General features: G+C 52.0%; 1 protein-coding gene across 6 annotated transcripts in view; it reads left to right on the top strand.

Annotated features, from left to right (window-relative positions):
- Positions 1-11,296: 11,296 nt before the first annotated feature.
- Positions 11,297-15,660, top strand: part of MED15 (mediator complex subunit 15) — a 58,942-nt gene continuing 54,578 nt past the window's right edge. For 4 of the 6 annotated variants that reach the window (XM_073790405.1, XM_033837412.2, XM_073790404.1 and 1 more), the window contains exon 1: positions 11,297-11,455. In XM_073790405.1, coding sequence (XP_073646506.1) covers positions 11,388-11,455 — 68 coding nt within the window. In that variant the 5' untranslated portion in view covers positions 11,297-11,387. The remainder of the gene's footprint in view (positions 11,456-15,660) is intronic. The other 2 variants (XM_033837414.2, XM_033837406.2) reach the window with 1 other exon arrangement.

The following is a 15,660-nucleotide window of genomic DNA, read 5'->3' as shown; positions in this document are numbered from 1 at the left end:
GCAGGCGCCGGACGAATGCGGGCGGAGGCGAGGCGGGGCGGAGAGGAGGGCGTGGCTCTGGCAGGGGCGGGGCAGAGGGCGTGGGCCCGGCGGAGGTGGGGGCGGAGCGGAGGGCGGGGCCCGGGCGGAGGCTAGACTCCCTGGAGGCCGAGTCTCCGCTCGCTTCCCGACCCCGGCGCCGGGCGCGGCAGAACGCAAAAAGAATGAGGACGGGAAGGAGGACGTGAAGGAATGCGTTCTGGCGAGGGTGGGGCACTGTAAATCCATTTCCTCTTTCCTCCCCTCGGTCCCTTCCTCGGGGTCCCCTGAGTCGCCCGCCCCCTGCTGGATGCTGGCAGGGACATAAAACGCCGCCAGTGTGAACAGGTGTTTTCCTGTTTATCGAGGTTGTGGAGTAAATCCGCTCCCCAGCCCGCAGCCGGGTACCACCACTACAACCGGCGGCTCTTGCGTTCATTTTTCTCCGCCTCACCCCCAGAGGACCCCATCCTCCGAGGCTCATGGGTGATGGCCGCCTCCGGAGGGTGGGGAGCTGTGGAGGAGCATGTGGCTGGGGATGGCTCGAGGTTAAAAAGAACGGTGAGCGAACGTGGAAGAGGGAGAAAGTAAGTGAAAGAGAAGCACTGTCCTGGCTGAGCGTAGACAGCTGCGTGTGGCTCCAAAGAGGACTCGGAGACAGGGCCAGCCGAGGAGCGGAGGTTCCCAATGGGAGAGGGCTTCCAGGAGGGCTTTACGGAGGTGGTAACCCTCCAGCTGTGTAACAGATGAGGACTTTTGGGGAGCGGGAAAGCATTCCAGGAAGGGGACAGTGTTAGCAGAGGAATGGAGGACAGATGCAGCCAAGCGAGTGGTTGGCAGGCTGCCAGGAGTTTCTGAGCCTGAAGGAAAGTTAGAGACCAGACCCGAACCTCCAGAGATGGATGTGGCCCTGAAGGCAGCCTTCAGCCTTCAGCCTGGGCGGCAGATGCCAGCACCTGTTGCAGAGACTAGACTGGAGGGGGCATCAGGGAAGCTGTGGCCTCAGGTGGACAGGGAGTGAGGTCAAAGGACAGTGCTAGCTGGAAACTTGGGGAGGGAGGCAGGTTCCCTAGTACTGGGGAGTGATGGGTGAAGAGGGGTGAGCCCAAGACATGGCGGTGGACAGTGGGGCTATCCTTGTCACAAGGAGCCTGGAGCAGGAGCAGGTTTAGGGAAAGAAAGACCCACCATGGCCCCAGGACAGTAAGGAGGCTGCAGATGTCCAGCTGAGGGCCTTTCTGGGGGAGTCATGCACTTCTGGAGGTGATACAGCGAGTCAGAACAGGTGTGGGGAAAAGGAGGGTGGGCTGAGTGCAGAGCACAGTGGTGTTCTGGGGCACCCAAAGGGGACAGGGGAGGAGTCATCTCAAAGGCCCAATGGGGCCAGGGGTAGGGGAGGCCTTTCCTCGGGGTGGCAGAAGCCAGCCTGCAGTGACTGAGGTGTGAAAGGAGGTGAGGACAGGAAGACAGGCTTCAGAGGCCCAACCTCTTAGAGGACAGATGGGACAACAGTGTGAGGGGAGAGACTGAAGGAGGACACCTCCAGGGTAGGAGAGAGGAGCTGGCAGGTGGGGAGCATGAGGATGAGTGAGGGGAGGAGGTCAGGAGCAAGGGGAGCCACTGGCCAGGACTCAGGGGAGAGGACATGCCCCAGTTTTCTCTAAGCTGGAGGGACCATCATCTCAAAATCCACCTGGATCAAGTCTGTGGTTCCCCTACAGTAACGTTCACAAGGAGAGGAGTGGCAAGGTGGGGGAGGCCTCAGAAGTGGGGTGTCCTGCCAGGGATGTGTTTGCTTCCTAGCAAATCCTCCATTCCCTGAGGGTACAAGCTTTATCTGCTCCTTCATGTCTGTATTCCTGCACTGCACAGAGAACAGGGCTGGCCTGGTGCTCAGTAGGTGCTAAGTAAATACAAGTTGAGGGAATTGGAGTAGAGAGAAATCAGAAGCAGAGAGACTGGTTAAAGGGCTGATATAGGGACTTCCCTGGTGGCACAGTGGTTGAGAATCCGCCTGCCAATGCAGGGGACACGGGTTCAGTCCCTGGTCCAGGAAGATCCCACATGCCACAGAGCAACTAAGACCGTGCGCCACAACAACTGAGCCTGTGCTCTAGAGCCCGTGAGCCACAACTACTGAAGCCCGCACGCCTAGAGCCCGTGCTCCGCAACAAGAGAAGCCACCCCAGTGAGAAGCCCACCCACCGCAACAAAGAGTAGCCCCCACTCACCGCAACTTGAGATAGCCCAGGCACAGAAATGAAGACCCAATGCAGCCAAAAATAAATAAATAAATAATAAATTTATTTTTAAAAAAAAATTAAAAAAAAAAAAGAGTAGCCCCGCTCACTGCAACTAGAGAAAGCCTGGGTGCAGCAACAAAGACCCAACACAGCCAAAAATAAATTAATTAATTAATTTTAAAAAAAGTGGAACACTGTTGTTTAAAATAAATAAATAAATTTATTTTTAAAAATAAAAGGGCTGGTATAGATAAAGGAAGATTTGAAGTCTCAACACAACAGAAACATCTTAAAGGAAAGACCAATGCATTTGCCTGCACAACAGTTTGATCACAGCCATCCTAAACAAACAAAAAACAATTGAGGAAATTGGCAGCAAGTGGCAAATGGTATATAAAAAGTTCATACAGGGAACTCCCTGGCGGTCCAGTGGTTAGGACTTGGCGCTTTCACTGCCAGGGCCAGGGTTCAGTCCCTGGTTGTGGAACTAAGATCCTACAAGCTGCGTGGTGCAGCCAAAAAATAAAAGTTTTTTTTCATACAAAACAATAAACGATATTGATTCCATTAATTAAATGGAAATGAACATGAACAGTTAACACTCAAAACAGGACAAAAACAGGGACTTCCCTGGTGGTCCAGTGGTTAAGATTCGACACTTCCAATTCGGGGGTCACGGGCTCAGTTCCTGGTTGGGCAACTAAGATCCCACATGCTGTGTGGCACTGCCAAAAAAATAAAAATAAAAGGAGGGACAAATACATAACTTAATACCTGAGAGAATCATGAGTATCAGTGAAAGTAAAAAAATGCAAATGACAACATATATCAATGAATGTATTTGCAACATAACCTACAAAAGATTATTATTCAAAATGTATAAGGGATTTTTTTTAATAAAAAACTTTTAAAAATCAATAATTAGAAAGGCAACCAACCAGAAAAATGGTAAAGGATCTTTACTGCAAACTCACAGAAGAGGAAGTCCCAGAGGGTGTAAACAAAGGAAATAGAGTTCAATCACATTAATACTCAGGAAATGCAAATGCTACACCACATTTTCCTACACTGTTAAAGAAAATATTATTCTGACTTTTGTTAAAACCGTAAGAAAGACTATTCAGGAAGACTATTGCAATCAGGGGTTGTCAGTAGGGGAGAGCTCAGGCTCAGCTCTGGATACAGCAAAGATAGCTGGGGATGTAAAGCAAAGGAGCAGGCTGAGGGGGTCGTTGGATGTAAACTTACTAACATGAGGGACTTCCCTGGCGGTCCAGTGGTTAAGACTCCGCGCTTCCACTGCAGGGGGCACAGGTTCGATCCGTGGTCCGGAAACTAAGATCCCGCATGCCGTGTGGTGGGGAGCCCCCCAAAAATTATTAACTTGAGACATCAAGGGTGGGGGATTCTTACTACACTGGCCCAATGGGGTTATCCAGAGTGGGGGACGAGGAACTTGATCAGATTTCAGGGGTGGGGGGGATTCTCCCTGAACTGATTGGGAAGAATGGTTTGCCTAGGCTGGGCTAGGCAGGCCAAGAACGGGACAGGTGCCACAGTGGAGGCCTAGTCAAGAGCACTCAAAGGAGCTGACTAAAGTTTGCTCAAGGAGAGTCTTTGTCAACATCAACATGGCGAAATATAAAGTAGGGGGAGATGAAGCAGCAGTTGGTGAGGGTGGGAAAGTACATACATTGCTGATGGAAATGTAAGTTAGAACAGCCAATTTGGAGCTTAGTAGTGGTTTAAAAACATGCCTGCAGGGCTTCCCTGGTGGCGCAGTGGTTGAGAGTCCGCCTGCCGATGATGCAGGGGACATGGGTTCGTGCCCCGGTCCGGGAAGATCCCACATGCCGCGGAGCGGCTGGGCGCATGAGCCATGGCCGCTGAGCCTGCGTGTCCGGAGCCTGTGCTCCACAACGGGAGAAGCCACAACAGTGAGAGGCCCGCGTACCTCAAAAAAAAAAAAAAAAAAAAAAGATGCGTGCAAAATCTTTGACTCTCCTCCCTCCAAAAGGTAAAACCCAATCTTCCTTCCTCCCCTTGAATGCGGGCTGGACTTAGTGACTGGTTCTAAGGGACAGAATGAGACAGAAGGAAACGTGTGTGACTATAAAAGGCATTGCACCTGTGTCTTGCTCTGTCTGCGGGCCATGAGCCACCATGTCATGAAGACACTCAAGCAGCCCTGAGGAGAGGCCTGCATGGACCCGAGACCTCTGTCAAAATCAGCACCACCTTGCCAGCTAGGAGCAAGCTGCCTTGGGAGCAGATCCTCCACCCCAGCCAGGCCGTCAGAGGACTGTGGTCCTTGGAAGGAGTCCAACATCTGCCTGGAACCTCAAGAGAGACTGAGCCAGCACCCGGCTCAACCTCTCCTGAATTCCCCACAGAAAGGGTGGAAGATAATGAATGTTTATTATTGTTGTTTTTAGCTACTTGGCTGTGGTGTAATTTCTTATGCAGCCGCACTAGATAACTGATACCTAGAACAATTGGTAGTAGCTATTAACCTTTAAATAAATGTACAGTGGCTCTCTGCAAGCCAACAATGCCACTTCTGGGTATCTACATTGGAGAAATACTCCAGATGGAAGTGAGACAGCGTAGTGGAGGATACCCACTGTGGCATATCTTCAATTGTGTAAAAGCAGAACCAAAGTGGATGTGAGACAGTAGGGAAGGGGGCAGGGCACAACCTTTAAAAGAATGACACAGCCATCGAGGATATAAACTGGTTAGAACCAACTAGGTCCAAAACAGTGGAAAGTGTGTCTTCCAGTGAACCTTGAGCTTCATTATATGCTCAATATAATACATTAGCTAACTGATACAGCCACCAGGGCCAGGACAGCTCCCAGGCCGACCATAAAAGGCCAAAAAGTGGGCAGTGGTCTAATTCCTGGAAATCCCCGCCCCTTCCCCCAAAGAATTGAAATAATCCTCCTGCTTAGCCTTTGAAATTACCCAGCCCTAAAAACTAACCACTCCCACAGCCCAGAGCCACTCTCACTTTCTGAGAGGGACGCATTCTGTCTATGGAATGTATACCTCTCTAAATAAACTCGCTTTCACTTTACTGTGGCTCACTCCTGAATTCTTTCCTTCACGAAGCCAAGCATCCTCACTTGGCGGCCAGTCCCAGGGACTTGCCCGATTCCTGGGACATGACCATCCTCTCACACCCCCTTCTCCTGCAACATCTGTCCATAAATAAACCGGGCTGCATCGGTCCTGTGGGATGACCTGCAGCAGGTAATCTAGGGGCTGTGATGTAGCAATGACTCTTTTTTTTTTTTTTTTTTGGCCATGCAGCACAGCTTGTGAGATCTTAGTTCCCTGACCAGGGACCAGGGATCGAACCCTTGCCCCTGCAGTGGAAGAATGGAGCCTTAACCATTGGACCACCAGGGAAGTCTGGCGCCACCCCCCGCCCCGCCCCCAAGTCTTTTTTTTGGAAGCTCAGGTTCTTTATGTCTTATCACAGAAAGAATTCAGTGAGAGACAAAAAGTGATAGGTAAGAAGTGGATTTATTTAGAGCGATACACACTCCACAGGCAGAGTGTGGGCCATCTCAGAAGGTGAAAGGCCCTGAAATATGGGGTGGTTAGTTTTATTTTTTAATAAATTTATTTACCTTATTTTTGGCTGTGTTGGGGCTTTCTCTAGCTGTGGGGCTTCTCTAGCGGGGGCTACTCTTCGTTGCAGTGCGCGGGCTTCTCACTGTGGTGGCTTCTCATTGCGGAGCATGCACGGGCTCTAGGTGCGCGGACTTCAGTAGTTGTGGCATGTGGGCTCAGTAGTTGTGGCTCACAGGCTCTAGAGCACAGACTCAGTAGTTGTGGCACACGGGCTTAGTTGCTCCGCAACATGTGGGATCTTCCAGGACCAGGGCTTGAACCCGTGTCCCCTGCATTGGCAGGTGGATTCTCAACCACTGTGCCACCAGGGAAGCCCCTGGGTGGTTAGTTTTTATGGGCTGGGTAACTTCATAGACTAAGGAGTGGGAGGATTATACCAGCTATCTTGAAGAAGGGGCGGAGATTTCCAGGAAGTGGGCAACAGCCCACTTTGTGGCCTTTGAAGGTCCGCCTCAGAACTGTCAAGGTGCCTCTGGGTATGTCATTTAGATGCTAATGTATTACAATGAGAGTATAATTCGGCTCAAGGTCCACTGGAAGTCAAATCGTCCACCATCTTGGGCCTCGTTGGTTCCAACCAGTTTTTGTCCTGTCCTCAATGGCTATGTCATCCCCCACCCCCACCCCCCCCCCACCCCCCCCACCCCCCCCACCCCCCCCCACCCCCCCCCCCCACCCCCGCCCCGGACGCGCAGGCTCAGCGGTCATGGCTTACGGGCCCAGCTGCTCCACAGCATGCGGGATCCTGCTGGACCGGGGCACGAATCCACGTCCCCTGCATTGGCAGGCAGACTTTCAACCACTGCACCACCAGGGAAGCCCCCTATGTCATTCTTTTAAAGGCTGTGCCCTGCCCCCTTCCCTCCTATTTCAGATTGGCATATGATCTTTTTTCTTCTTTTTAATTTATTTATTTTATTTGTTTATTTTTGGCTGCTTTGGGTCTTCGTTGCTGCGCGTGGGCTTTCTCTAGTTGCAGTGAGCGGGGGCTACTCTTCGTTGCGGTGCGCGGGCTTCTCGGGCTCCAGGTGCCCGGGCTTCAGCAGTTGTGGCTCGTGGGCTGTAGAGCACAGGCTCAGTAGCTGTGGCGCACAGGTTTAGTTGTTCCATGGCATGCGGGATCTTCCCGGACCAGGGTTCGAACCTGTGTCCCCTGCATTGACAGGTGGATTCTTAACAACTGTGCCACCAGGGAAGCCCTTGGCATATGATCTTGCAGTTAAAATTGTGTGTATTTTACACCCATTACAGTTGTCTGTATATAGATTTGCCCATGATGTAGTTCTATACTCTAAATTATAATTAAAATTCTGGTTAATAAAGAGTTGTTAATACTTGAGACAATGCTTCTGCTATGATGTAGGTTTAAATACAGGATCCAGATGGCATCCAGCTCATGACTTGTTTTATTTTTTAAACTAATGGTGGGGTAGGGGGGAAATTTACCTAAATATGAACATTGGCTGCTTCAGTGATGGGATTTATAATGTTTGGTCCTTTCTAAAGTTTCTACTGTGTGTTGCTTTTAGAAGCAATAACTGCCCCCCAACACCACACTCATAAATGATTGCAGGCTCCAGGCCAAACACAGAAGAGGGGTTACATCTAGCAGGTGCTGGGATGATAGTGAAACAGGAGGGAAGCGGGCAGGGCACAACCTTTAAAAAAAAAATGACATAGCCATTGAGGACAGGACAAAAACTGGTTAGAACCGATGAGGTCTAAGATGGTGGAAGATTCACTTCCAGGATCTTGAGCCTCATTATACGCTCATTGTAATACATTAGCATCTAAATGACACACCCACAGGCGCCATGACTGTTCCGAGGCTGACCATAAAAAGCCAACTTCCTGGAAACCTCTGCTCCTTCTTCAAGATAGTTGAAATAATCCTCCTACTCATTAGCCTTTGAAATTACCCAGCCCATAAAAGCTAACCACCGCATATTTTGGGGCTGCCCTCACCTTTTGAGATGGACCACATTCTGCCTATGGAATGTGTATCTCTCTAAATAAATCCACTTCTCACCTATCACTTTGCCTCTTGCTGAATTCCTTCTGCACTGAGACATAAGGAACCTGAGCTTTGATAAATCCTGAGACCAGGTGTGCGGTATCAATTAAAAGACAGTGGGTTTGAGTCCCAATCTGAGTTTTGGCTGGGTTCAAATCCCATCTGAGGTGTGCGGTTTCAAGAGGGGCAGGTCAGCACCTTCCAGGGACTGAGCACTAAATGAGGAGGGGTATCAGAGGGGTCCCTATGTGAGGCTGGAAGGAGAGAGCCAGAGCCTCTGAGAGGGTGTGCAAGGCTCTCTAGGGGGACTATTCCTCCACCTGCGAAGCTTCCAGCTCCTGCTTCCTGCAGGGCCCAGGATGGTGTCCACCAAATGTGTGGCCAGTGACAGGGTCCAGCTATGGCAAGGTAGCCTCAGGAACCAGCAGAACAGAGATTTAGCCCAGCCAGGAGCCCACCCCAAGTGGTGTGGGATACAGTCACACCTCTGGCCAGCTTCAGCTTCCTCCATCATTTCCTCCCCAGGGTCTAAACCATGCAGGTCCATTTCAGGATCGACCTTCTTGTGGCCTCCCTCTTTCCCCAAGGCCAAGAGGTCTGTAGCTGTCTCTACCTCTCTTTCCCTAGGGATGGTGATCCCTAGTCACCATCCAAACTCTAACCAAGGTATCACCACCTCTGGGTCCCAGAGGAAGGGATGAGTAGAAATAGAAGACTGGAGCAAACACCAAAGGGGGTAGCACTTAAGTTTATCCCGATGACAAATTCTTGACAACATTCTGGACCTGTTTGTCTCAGGGCCCAACAGTAAGGACAGGAAGGAATCACTGGATTGGAGACATACAATATCCATAGCCAATATTTAATTCATGAACCACTTAGTTTATTGCACACAATTAGCACACGACACAGGTTAGTTGAAGTAGGGAAAAGAGGGTCACAAACCACTCTGAGGAGAAGTCAGGAAGGAGGTGTCTCTGCACAAGCAGGGTCTCCAGTCCAGCAATGGGTCTCTGGATAAGCAGAGTGGGAAGTAGCTCTCTGGCAGCCTCCATCTGGAACACTCTGAGTTACTCAGCTTGGTGGTCTCTTTTTAAGGAGCAACAGTTATGCCCAGGGGAGGGGATCTCGCCTTTATCAGTTGCTCCTTCTGTTCCAGTGACATACGTTGCCCAACAGCTTTCTTATCTAAAGTAACACTCTCAGTTTATCACAGACACTCCCAGTTCTTTAGTGATGTTTCAAAACAACTAATATGGAAATTCACATTGGCCACTGTGACTCCATTTTGAACTACTAAACTTAGCTTAACATACCTTAAATCCTATAGGTTTCATACACGATGAGCAGGAATCATAACATAAAAGAAATCACATCCTAACAGGGCCTCTGTCTGTCAGTCTGTCTGTGAATCTATGTGCCATGCTCTCTCCACCTTCCTAGAACCAGAGTGCAGGGACTTCCCTGGTGGCGCAGTGGATAAGACTCCGTGCTCCCAATGCAGGGGACCCGGGTTCGATCCCTGGTCAGGGAACTAGGTCCCACATGCATGCTGCAACTAGGAGTTCGCATGTTACAAATGAAGAGCCCTGGAGCCACAACAAAGGAGCCTGCCTGCCACAACTAAGACCCCGCGCAACCAAAAAAAAAAAAAAAAAGAAAGAAAGAAAAAGAACCAGCATGCAGAATAGGGAGAGATGTCCTGGGGTCCCCATTAACATAACAAGCTCACTTGAGTTGGATGTGATGTCCATCCTCTTCTTCCAAAAGCCCCAAGGGCCTAAGGATTTGACAGTGAGGACTGGCTTTGCCGATGGAGTTATAAGACCAAAGTTTTCCATAAATTGGTAAATGGAATCTGCAGGGTTGAGGATTTAAATAACAAAATGCATCTGAAGTCCAAATACAATATAGGACACACCACAGTTACACCTTTCCAGTGATTCACAGAGAAACATTTATAGGTCAACTTAAAAAAGTTCATGACAGTGGAAGAATGTTCATGACAGTGGTGATGGTTGCACAACCTTATGAATATGTGAATATAGCAAAAAACACTGAATTGTACATTTTAAAAGGGTGAATTATATGGTATGTGCATTAGATCTCAGTTTTTTTAAATGTGCAAGAGGGATAGAGACAAGGTGATGAACCATTCTGGTCAGCCTGGGGGTCGTCAAGACATGGACTTTCGGAGCTAAACCCAGGATAGTCCTGGGCAAACCAGGACAAGTTGATTACCCTAGGGACAGATTTTTTTTTTTTTTTTTTTTGGTGGCCACGTGGCTTGTGGGATTCTAGTTCCCCGACCAGGGATCGAACCCAGGCCCTGGCAGTGAAAGCACGTAGTCCCAACCACTGGATAGCCAGGGAATTCCCAGGACAGAATTTTTAAAAATTATTTTAGAAAGAATGAGAGCAAAAAAGTTTGAAGCTGTGAACAGCTCTCCTATCAATGCAAAACCTGAAACCTGAGGGCAAGACGGGCCCCTTTGGGGAACCTGCTCACTCCCTCCTCTCCCAATCCCTCCCCCCCACCCCCTACTCCTGCCTGGGGCTCAGGGACACGGGGTGGACACAGCCCCTCCTGGGCCAGGCACTTATTAGGCGTCAGTAGGTGCCAGTTCACTTTCTGTGAGGCCCATCTTGGTGACTGTCTATTTACCACTTGGGGACCTAAGTTGGGCTTAGGATTTTTGTCACCTGTCTTCCCTCCGCAGGGCCACAGAAAGGCCGCATAGGTTCAGTCTGGCAGAACTTTTATCCTCCTAAAAGTATCCTCAGGCTTCAACCCCTGTCCATTCCCGCCTGCCTCCAACTCCCCTGCCTCCTCCACTCAGCAAGTTTGTGCGCTGTCAGCGAGCATCTGGAAGGTGTTCTCCTGTAGGGCCAAACAGGAAAGCCTGTGTCTAAAAATTAACAGTGTGGTTTGGGTTCCTCACATCTCCAACCCCTACAAAATATAGCCATTGGTGGGATATGAGATTCCAAAAGTCTAACGGAGAGAAGCATCGTCTGGTCCCTCTTGGGATGCGGCGCTGGAAGGCAGCCTCAGGGAAGTAGGGCCCGGATCGTGCGGGCACAGCAGGGGCACAGCAGGTGTCTGATAAATCTCTGATAATCTCTCCACGGCATCCGCTCAGGTAGCGGGTGGCCGCGCGCGGTCTCCCCGAGGGGTGTGGATCCCCTGGACTTGCAGGGCCAGCCCACAGTAGGGCCACAGGCTAGGCACTCGACGAGGTGCAGCTGCCGTCAGCCTCGGGCGGCTGGGAGCGCGGTGGGGGTGGGGCTCCCGGGCGCCCGCGGACTCCATTTCCCACAGGCCCCCGCTCGCGCCCCAGTTCCCACAATCCCCGTTCCGCTTCCGGCGCGGCCGAGACGCAGCCGACGGCTTCCGGGTTTGGGCCTGGCGCTGCGGTTGAGGCGGCGGCTGCCGAGCGGGGCGCAGGCGGTGGGAGCGGGGCACCGGCATGGACGTTTCGGGGCAGGAGACCGACTGGCGGAGCGCCGCCTTCCGGCAGAAGCTGGTCAGCCAAATGTGAGTAGGGGCCGAGGCGGCGGCGGCGCGACCCCCGGCCTTCCCCTCAGCCTTCCCCTCCTCATCCTTCCTCTCAGCTCTCCTCGCGGAGGGGGAGGCGCGGCCGGACCGGGGGATTCCGGGCGCCGGATCGCGGGGTACCGGGGCGTGGCCCTCCCCTCTGTCCCCTCCGCTCTCGGCCGCCGCGGTCGCGGGTTAGCGTTCCTGGGCCGAACTCTGCCAGCCGGCGAGCCCCGGCTTCTGAATCATCGTCCTGAGCTTTCTCATTCGTCATTTGTGTGCTTGGGAGGCAACCTTTCCCCAGCTCTGCGTCCCACTGCGGACGGAGGAGGCCGGGGCCGCCAGCGGCGGCTTCTGCAGGTCTGGGCGCTTTGCGATTCCTCCTCGGAGAAAGCGCCTCGGGGCGAGGGCGGAGGCGGTGGGCAGAAGGGGCGGTGGGGGCGAGAATCTACGGGTGACCCCCCTCCCCCCCGTGGACTTCGCCGGAGGGTGGCAGGAAGAGGCTGTCAGGAAGCGACCTTCGGTCGGGAGTGGGAGTGAAGAGCTGGGGTTGGTGCCTCCTCTTCAGTCTCAGCTGCTGAGACCATCGATGCAGGGGCTGCCGGGCGCCCTGGGCTTCGCGCGCGGAGCTTCCGCTCCTCCGCACCGGCTGCTTGTTGGTTTACTGTCTTCTACCGGGCTTGCCGGACCGGCGGGCTGTGCTGGCGGGGATCAGCCCCTGACCTTGGGGGAGGCGCCGCCGCCGCCAAGGCGCAGTTACAGGGCAGGCTTTCTCCTACTGGAATTGATGGTTTGCTTGAGCAGTTGGGGAGTAGGCGGCGAATAAACTGAGTCCCAGAATGATAAGTAGGAGTGTGAAGGGCCATCACTGCAAGCTGAGGAGTGGGGAGCGTGAGTGCCCACCGCGTGGAGGACCTCGTGCTAGGCTGAGTTCTGGGGTTTGAGGAGATGATCGTGCAAGGAGGGCCAGCGGGGGCTGACCCGTTAGCTGTGGGAGTGCTGTGCTGGGGAGATGAGCCTCTATTTGTCATGGGGCCTGCTTTGAGGTGGTGAGATGCCAGAGTTGGGAAGATCCCCTGAGTCCCCGAAGATGGATCAAGAACAGAGGAGAGAGACCAGTGAGGCCCATTATGAGAGTTTTGAGCTGTTGGGGTCTGGGGACCTGTCGTTTTTCATGCCTGTATTCCCCCTGCTAGAGCACTGTGTGTCACATCGCTCCGTAAAATGGTTGTGGAATGACCTAGTCAGGCAAGAGATTCTAAAGGCCTGCATTAGGCAGTGGTAGAAACTGAAAGAAGATGATTCCAGAGAAAGCAGAGAGCGAGCGCAGATGGTCCTTGATGACTAACTGGATGGAGGGGGTGGGGTGCAGCAGTGTGCAAGGAAGGAAGTGGGGCGGAAGGCAGGGAAGCTCTCAGTCCAGGGCAGGCAGTGGGGACTGGAGAGCTAGGCTCCGGGCCCTGTGGTGGAATTGTCTGGGGACAGATGTGCCGATATTGCAGAATCAGTGAATGTTGGAGTTACCAATCGATGAAATCTTGAGGATTGACCTACTTAAGGGCTCTTGTAAGAAAGGCCCCCAGGGCAGAGAGTCCTCTTTGAGGGAGCCCGGAATTTAAGGACGGGAAGAATGAGTTGCCGCCAAAGGAAATGGGGCAGGTGGGGGAGTGTCAGAGGGCTGCGGGGGCCATTGAAGAGGACCAACTGAGTACTTCTTGATTCAGCCTCCTTCTGCTTCTAGAGAAACTGGGTTCTTTTTTTTTTTTTTTTTTTGCCAGATTGCTGCTATTACTCTTCTGTTGCTGCCAACAAACTGTGTTGCTTAAAAACAACACAGGTGTATTATCTGACAGGTTCTGTAGATCAGAGGTCTAAGTGGGCTCAGCTGAATCTTCTCCTCGGGCTCTTACAGGGCCGAAATCAAGATATTGGCAGGTGTATTTCTTCCTGGAGGCTCTGGGGTAGAATTTGCTTTCAAGCTAATTCAGGTTGTTGGCTAAGTTCAGTTCCATGGCGTTGGAAGACTGAGGCGAAATCGTTCCTAACTGGCTGTTAACCTTTCCAAGGTCAGTCTTTGTTCCCAGAGGCTGCCTTCATTCTCTGTCACACTTCCTATGTGGCCCCCTCCAGCAAGGGTGGGCTCTTCTGCCCCATTTCTCTGCCTTCAACCAGAGAAAATAATTCTCTACTAAAGGCTCAGATTAGATTGAGCCCACCTGGATAATCCAGGATGATGTCCCTACTTTCAAGTCTATAACCTTAATTACATCTGGAAAGGCCCTTCTGCATCTACTGTTGGCGTGTTCCCGGGGTTAAGGCCTGGGCACTTTAGGGAGCCCTTCCGCCTGCCGCCACTGGGATGAGGAGTTTCAGAGGCTTTCTGCCTGACATCATGTGGGTGTTCTCAGTTCTCAGATTTGTCTCTTTTCTCTCCAGGTTTCACTTTGAAAGCCGTGATTCTTGGTGCCTTGATTTATTGTGTTCACAGCATTAAAAAAGAAGGTCAGGATACCTGACATGTTAATTCTGACTTTCTCCAGTGTTTATGCTGTTGTTTAAAGTTGGCCGACTTGGGAAATTTTTTTTTTTTTGGCCGCACCACACGGCATGTGGGGGATCTTAGTTCCCAGACCAGGGATCAAACCCGTGCCCCCCTGCATTGGAAGCACGGAGTCTTAACCACTGGACTTCCAGGGACATCCCTTGGGAAATGTTTTGAACCGAGGTAATTTACAGTTGAATGAGGGAAGCCAAGCGAAGACCTGGGAAGTTTCAGTGGGAGGGGGCTCCCTGTCCTCACCTCACTCTTGAGTAGCTCCTGAGAGAATAGGCTGAATAAACGGCTCCTGGCTTCCACTGAGGAAAAGCAGTTTGGAGTTGGGGCTGGTTAGGAGGGCCCTTGAAGGGACTCTAGTGCAGCCTCTTCTTAGCCCTGCACTGCCTCTGCCTCCTCCGGGCCTCCCCGGACTTCTGCCTCCACTCACTCATCACTGCCCTGCTGACAACCCATCAGTGACTGTCCTCAGAGTCCGAACAGAGCTCCAGATGTCCCCCCCACCCCCACCCCAGCCTGGCCTAGCCACCTGCTCTCATACCCCCACCCCGTTCCACCCTCTCTGGTCTTTCAGCTTCTTGAGCATTCCAAATTCTTTCTTTGTTCTCTCCCTTTAAACAATTTGTTATCGAGTATTTAAGATATTCCACAATGGGTAGACTGCCCCTCACTGTATTCATGACTAGTTCCTTTTCCTCATTGACATGTCTGCTTAAATATTAAATACTCAAGATCTTTTTCTGCCCACCCTGCCTAAAGTGGGTCACCCCCTGATATCTTGTATCTCAGCCCCTTTGAGTTTCCTGTAAGACTCCAATCCTATGAAGCATGGCACCTGGCGTATAAACCACTTGCTGAAGAGTGCAAGAGTAGATATTTTCCTGGGTGTTGTGTGTGCCACCTTCTCAATGACAGTGGCCTTCATTACCTGCGCCAGCAGCCATTGTGAAGCTTGGGAACACCCACTTTCTCCACGTGTGAGCTGAGTGACCTTGCATACGTCACCTTTCTGGGTCATCTCCCTCATCCATGCAAAGGCAGGAGTCCAGTCTGTCTCACAGGGGTGGTGGGAGGGAAAAGGAAGAGACCTCCACTCGCGCTCTAGCAGAGGGCTCGGGACTCAGTGATGCGTCCCCTGATGCCCCCTCCCCAGGCCCTGGCAGGAGAAGGAGCCTTGGGGAGTGAAGGTGGAACCTTTGAGTCTGGTTAGGGGATTGATGACACGGGAGCCTCTGGGGAGGGTAGTTGTGAAACTCTTGGTGGGTTCAGATGGGCTTTTTGTGGAACATCCACTTTCCCTGCAGGACCACAGGAGCAGCCCCCCTTAGAGGCCCCGAGCTGGTCATTGTGGGCCTTGGGCCTGCCTCCTGGGTTGTTGGGTTAGTGTTGAGCACGCGTGTCTGGTCTGTCAGCTCCTGGAGAACAAGTGTGTGTGAGAAGTGAGCAGCGCCTCGTATGCCATGGGGTTGGTGAACGGTGAATACATAAAAGGACCACCTTGATCATCTCTTCCCATCTTAGTCTTGAGACTTTTGTACCTCCCACCCCTCAGTACAGCAGATTGCATCTTAAGGCGTGGAGTAAATGTCTGCTGGGCTGAACAGATTGCAAGGGGAGGACACAGTTGGGGAGGGCAGCCCTGATCAGGGTT

Source organism: Tursiops truncatus, chromosome 13 (genome assembly GCF_011762595.2).
Source record: "Tursiops truncatus isolate mTurTru1 chromosome 13, mTurTru1.mat.Y, whole genome shotgun sequence".
In the NCBI taxonomy this organism is placed as follows: Eukaryota; Metazoa; Chordata; class Mammalia; order Artiodactyla; family Delphinidae; genus Tursiops; species Tursiops truncatus.
The sequence above is the reverse complement of the archived record's forward strand: the minus strand, read 5'-3'. Positions and strand labels throughout refer to the sequence as shown.